Source organism: Mauremys reevesii, linkage group 15 (assembly GCF_016161935.1).
Source record: "Mauremys reevesii isolate NIE-2019 linkage group 15, ASM1616193v1, whole genome shotgun sequence".
NCBI lineage: Eukaryota > Metazoa > Chordata > Testudines > Geoemydidae > Mauremys > Mauremys reevesii.
In genome coordinates this window covers 7719062-7724603 of record NC_052637.1, presented here as the reverse complement: position 1 = coordinate 7724603, position 5542 = coordinate 7719062, and the positions used below count along the sequence as shown (strand labels likewise).

Sequence of the window (5542 nt, the reverse complement as noted above, 5' to 3'; positions counted from 1 at the left end):
ACCCCACCCTGGCGCAAGCCTGGGAATGTTTCCAGACTCCCAAGGCTGGAGCCTGACCCCACTGGCCAGAGGCTGCTGTGAAATACGCAGGAAAGCTGTTGGGATTCCTGTCCCCGTCCCGGGCTCAGAGCTCTGCTTCCCGTATCAGCCTGTGGCTGGCAGGCGTGTGGGAAATGACAAAACCCAGCCCTGCTCCGTGTGCTGGGGGGACAAGGAGCTCTCACCTTCTCCCACCCCCTGAAGCCTCCGGGCTGCTCTCAGCAGAGTGGGGCTTAGATTGTCATACTCTGGCTTCTCCCAGAGCTTTCTCTTTACTGACTTTCTCCCCTCCCCCCACCCCCACAATGAACAGTGAGATAGTGGCTGGGGCAGCAGGTGCTGAGTGGGGGACTCTTGTTGTTTCAGATGCCGGTGACCTTCGAGGAGGTGGCTGTGTATTTCACCCAGGGGCAGGGGGCTCTGCTGAACCCCGCTCAGAGAGCCCTCTACAGGGACGTCATGCAGGAGAACTACGAGACTGTGACCTCTCTGGGTAAGGGATTCCTGTGCTCTTAATCATTACAAACTGGATGGTCTGCATGTCTGAATCTGGTGAGTTCTTCCCTGCTCAGTTAGATCAGAGGGAAATGGATCCCAGAGTCCATAGATCTAGTGTGAGAGAGACTTTCATCTCCATGCCCCCTCCAATGGGATCGGGGAGTCGTAAACCTAACGGACATGCTAATTCATCCCCATCCATCCAGCTTTCAAGGGGGCAGAAGCAGGGTATGGTCCTGTCTGTGTTATTTCTCACTTCTTTGTACTGTTGGTGTGGCCTCGTTCAACCCAGGATAGACGGACACAAGGTGGGGAAGGCAGTACCTTTGATTGGACCAAATCTGGTTGGTGAAAGAGAGAAGCTTTTTAAGCTTATTTTGTTTTGGATCACTTGACGATCACCTGTTCTGTTCATTCCCTCTGAAGGAGCTGGCATTGGCTGCTGTCGCAAGACAGGACACTGGGCTAGATGGACCTTTGGTCTGACCCAGTGTGGCCGTCCTTATGTTCACCCACAGGAGCTGGCCCAAGAAAAGATATTACGTCACCCACCTTGTGTCTCTTATTTTACACTCACCATCCCCTATGGTCCTCCACTGCTGGGACTGGCTCCAGCCAGAGTGCTCTGGAGGTTTAGAACTAGGCAGGGGTTTAACACCAGAGCTGTGTCTGCATCAGCAAGTCCCCCAGAGTGCACAGACTGTGGAAACCCCCGGTGATGCTGTGACAGCTCCTCCCCAACACAGACACCTGCCTCTTCCTGGGGGCTCAGTGGCCATGTCCCAGTTTGTTAAGATTCCACATCTGGGTAATTACAGTGACCATGTTCCCACCCTTTTGCATCCCACAATCCCCCAGCTCAGCACAGGAGCAGGTTGAACTCAGGGAATGTTCTTTGTGACAAATACTCTCTCAATACTCCATGCACCTTCATCTTCCTGATTGACCCCACCCGAGCAGGATTTCCCATACCCAAACCTGATCTGATCGCCCGGCTGGAACGAGGGGAAGAGCTGTGGCTCCTGGATCTCCAGGCCCCTGAGGAATCAGAGGTCTCAAGAGGCAGCCGCACAGGTGAGGAATCGGTGAAACTGACACACAAACCATCTGGCGAGTGAATGAAAAAGCTGAGACTCCCAAAGGTGGGCTGCTATCAATCTCCTCGAGGTGTGTTTCACCCCACCCAGCCAGGCTGTAGCCAGCCGGTATGGTATCACCATGGCAGATATCACCCATGGCTTCTCACCCATCCTTTAGCTGTATGAAGTTTCCTCCCCGACTTTTCCTGCCTAAGAGTGTTTGGGTGGGATGTGGAGGCAGAATCCAATTTCCCCATCTTTCCAACAGTTGTTGTGTTGTGTTTTCCCCTCTTTGCTGCTCCCCATTCTGTCCAACACAGGGAATGACTCCTGTCCGGATTCTCTCTCTCTCCCAACAGGTGATGAGCCGATGAGTGAGAACAAGGAGAAGAATCCACATGAGGAAGATCACAAGCAAGTTAAACTGCAGGGGAAGTTTTTGAGAGGAGCTGAAGGACATTTTTCCCAATCCTTGGAACAGAGAAAAGCTTGGAGAAGTCGGAAGAGGCCAGAGAGGCAGCTGGGACACCACCCAGTGCAGAAAGAGGAGGAATCAATTGAGTGTGGGGTAGGATGCAAGAATCCCAAGGAAACAACAGCACCACAGACAAATCCCAAGAAAGAAAAACCCTATAAATGTCTCAACTGTGGGAAAAGCTTCAATCAGAAATCGAACCTTATCACTCATCAGAGAATCCACACAGGCGATAAACCCCATAAGTGCTTAGACTGTGGGAAAAGCTTCAACCAGAAATCATCCCTCATTATACATCAGAGAAAACACACAAGTGACAGACCGTATAAATGCTCTGAGTGTAGGAAATGTTTTACCAAGAGCTCATCCCTAATGAAACATGAGAGAATCCACACAGGAGAGAGACCTTATAAATGCCTTGAGTGTGGGAAAAGATTCAATTTGATATCATCCCTGACTACACATCAGAGAACCCACACTGGAGAGAAACCCCATAAATGCTTGGACTGTGGGAAAACCTTTAGTGACAGCTCACAGCTTATTAAACATGGGAGAATCCACACAGGAGAGAGACCTTATAAATGCCTCGACTGTGGGAAAAGCTTCAGTCAGAGCTCACACCTTATTACGCATCTGAGACTGCACACAGGAGAGAGACCCTATAAGTGTCTCAGCTGTGGGAACAGTTTTGCTCAGCAATCCATCCTTATCAGACATCTGAGAACCCACACTGGAGATAAACCTCACAAATGCCTCGACTGTGGGAAAAATTTCGCTCACAGATCAACCCTTAGTTCACATGAGAAAATCCACACAGGAGAGAAACCCCACAAATGCTTGGACTGTGGGAAAAGCTTCATTCAGCGATCAGCCCTTACTACATACCAGAAAATCCACACAGGAGAGAAACTCTATAAATGCTTGGACTGTGGGAAGAGTTTCACTCAGCGATCAAACCTGATTTCACATGAGATGATCCACAAAGGAGAAAAACCCCATAAATGCTTGGAGTGCGGGAAGAGCTTCCGTCACAGCTCAGACCTTCTTAAACATCAGAGAATCCACACGGGAGAGAGAATCTACAAATGCCTCGACTGTGGGAAAAGTTTCACTCACAGATCAACCCTTACGAGACATCAGAAAATCCACACTGGAGATAAACCCCACAAGTGCCTGGACTGTGGGGAAAAGTTTCCTGTGGGTTATATGAGACAATGCAGAAGAGAAAAGAAACCCATAAATGCTTGGACTGTGGGGAAAAAACTTCAAGAACAGCTCAAAGCTTGCTCCACACAGGAGACAGCTCTTAGGAATACCTTGACTTCAGGAAAAAAATTAGTCAGAGCTCACACATTATCATATATAGAAGAATCCACGCAAGAGACTTTAAACGTGGGGGAAGCTTTATCTGGTGCTCCAGGAGTATAAAGCAGCAGCAAACCCACCCAAGGTAGAGACCTCTCCGGGTGTATCTGCACAGCAAAGAAAAATCTGCAGCTGGGGCTTGGGCTGCAGGGCTGGTTCATTGCTGTGTGAACTTCTGGGCTGGGAATCGAGCCTGGGCTCTGGGACCCTCACACCTCACAGGGTCCTAGAGACAAGTCTCCAGCATGAGCCTGGAAATCTCTACAGCAATCGTGAGCCTGAGAGGGCTGGCATGGTGCAGCAGGAGCCTAGTTGCTGTGTAGACAGACCCTGAGATGCCTCCCTTTAGTGTGGAACATGCTCCAAGTGGTGCTAACACCAAGTTGGACAACAGAGACTCCTCCGCACAGCAGGGAAATTCTCTCAGGGCCCTGACTGGGGCCGGCCCTGGTGACAAACCCATTTCCTCGTTCCCACACACATCAGGGGCATTTCACTCCCAAGGTTCCAGCCGCCCATCGCTGGGGTGAGGCTCCAGCAACAGCTGGTCAGTGACCTTCTGGCTCTTCCTGGTCTAAGCAAACTCCAGGCAGAGGAGGAGAAGCCCCCATCAGCCCCTCCTCCCTGCTGCAGCCCTGGCTGCTGAGCTGATGGGCTACAGGTGGGGAAGAGAAAGAGAGAAACTCCTCCAGCCGCTCCCTCTGCCTGGCTGAAGTTCCCCCCTCTCCCTTCCCCTGTCATGGAGATGAGGAGGAGGACACTTGGGCCAGGCCCCACCTTTTACTCTAGACACCTGTCCCCACCCCTGATCTTCCACTAGCCCCTGGGCTGGGCTCCTCCACTGACCTGGAGCTGTTCCCTGCAGGGGGAGTGTCCCTGGGGGCTGGTAACTCCTCCCCTCCCCAAATCCCCCAGGGCACTGGGCTCTGGGGGATCAAACATTAAGGGGCCAGGGCGATGGGTTCTGGGGAGGACACTGGGGATTGAATGGCTGGGGCTGGTGGAGCTGGGAAGCAGGGGGAGCTGGGTGCTGGGGTATTGAGTGTTTGGGGATGATGGGTTAAGAGGCGAGGGAGAGCACAGGGGTAGAGAGATGCTGCCTTATCACTCACCCCGTCTGCCACTTCTCCCACAGGGCCTTTTGTGTGGGGAGAAGTGGTTGGGATTAGCTAGCACATGTCCTCTGCCCCTTCCCCACTCTTCCTGGTCAAACTGACCCTGAGCATCTTATTGATTCTGAGCCCCACATTAGCAAAGTGATTGTCTCAGCCATTGAGTTCTCCTGCAGGGATCTTGTCCCATTCTCAGATCCTCATCTCACTGCCCTCCAGGGTGCTTTGTGGAAGGCTGTGGCTAGCGCACCCTGGGACAGACTGAACTTTGGGTTGAGGATCTAGTTTATCAGCTAGAAAAGGGAACTTCTAGTCCAACCTTTCTGATTTTGGCTTTGCACACGACCATGTGACTCCATCCCTCCCCTTGTTTCTGCTGGGATCTCTTGTCTCTCTTCAAATAAATTTCCTTTTCTTTTGCTGTCAGCAAATTCCAGTGCTGTGTGTGATACCAAAGCAGTGGTCTCCGGTCAAACAGGTCAAGTGATGCTGTGGGGTTCAACCCAGACCAGGAAGAGGTCCTGTCATCACCTGCCCTGTATCCCTGCGTGTCTCTCTGTTGTGCAGCCGTGGTTCAGAGCCCTCACACCAGCAGCCTGGGCACAGCACCAGCACCTCTCCCTGGCTTCCACCAGCTTCGGTTCCTCTTTGCTGAGTCACCTCAACTCGCCCCCCAAATCTGAGTGTCCCCATAGCCGGCTGCCCTGTAGTGTCAGAGCCTCCTGAGCGTAGCACTCACAGAACTTCAGTAACTTTGCTGCTCTCTTAAAGAGACAGCGCACAGCCCCACCCTGTTAGGTTAGCTGAGGACTCGCACTTCATTGTGATCTGCAGCACCGAGATGGTTTGTTGTAAAACTAGAAATAAGTTTAATCTCCTGCACCATAGGGTTAAGGAATGTCTAGTAAGAGTGCAAGGGCCAGGGAGGTTACAAACAAAACGTGCTTTCTAGTGACTATATTTCTCTTCAGTAA

General features: G+C 51.7%; 1 protein-coding gene across 1 annotated transcript; it reads left to right on the top strand.

Moving 5' to 3' along the window:
• Positions 1-563: 563 nt before the first annotated feature.
• LOC120383900 (zinc finger protein 501-like) lies at positions 564-4994 on the top strand. The gene is made up of 2 exons (XM_039502220.1): positions 564-1611; positions 1976-4994. The coding sequence occupies exon 2, from the start codon at positions 1987-1989 to the stop codon at positions 3517-3519; it is 1533 nt and encodes a 510-aa protein (XP_039358154.1). The 5' UTR covers positions 564-1611; positions 1976-1986; the 3' UTR covers positions 3520-4994.
• The last annotated feature ends 548 nt before the right edge of the window (positions 4995-5542 follow it).

Coding starts and splice junctions, on each gene's coding strand:
- LOC120383900 (XM_039502220.1), top strand. CDS start 1,987: ATGAGTGAGAACAAGGAGAAGAATCCACATGAGGAAGATCACAAGCAA.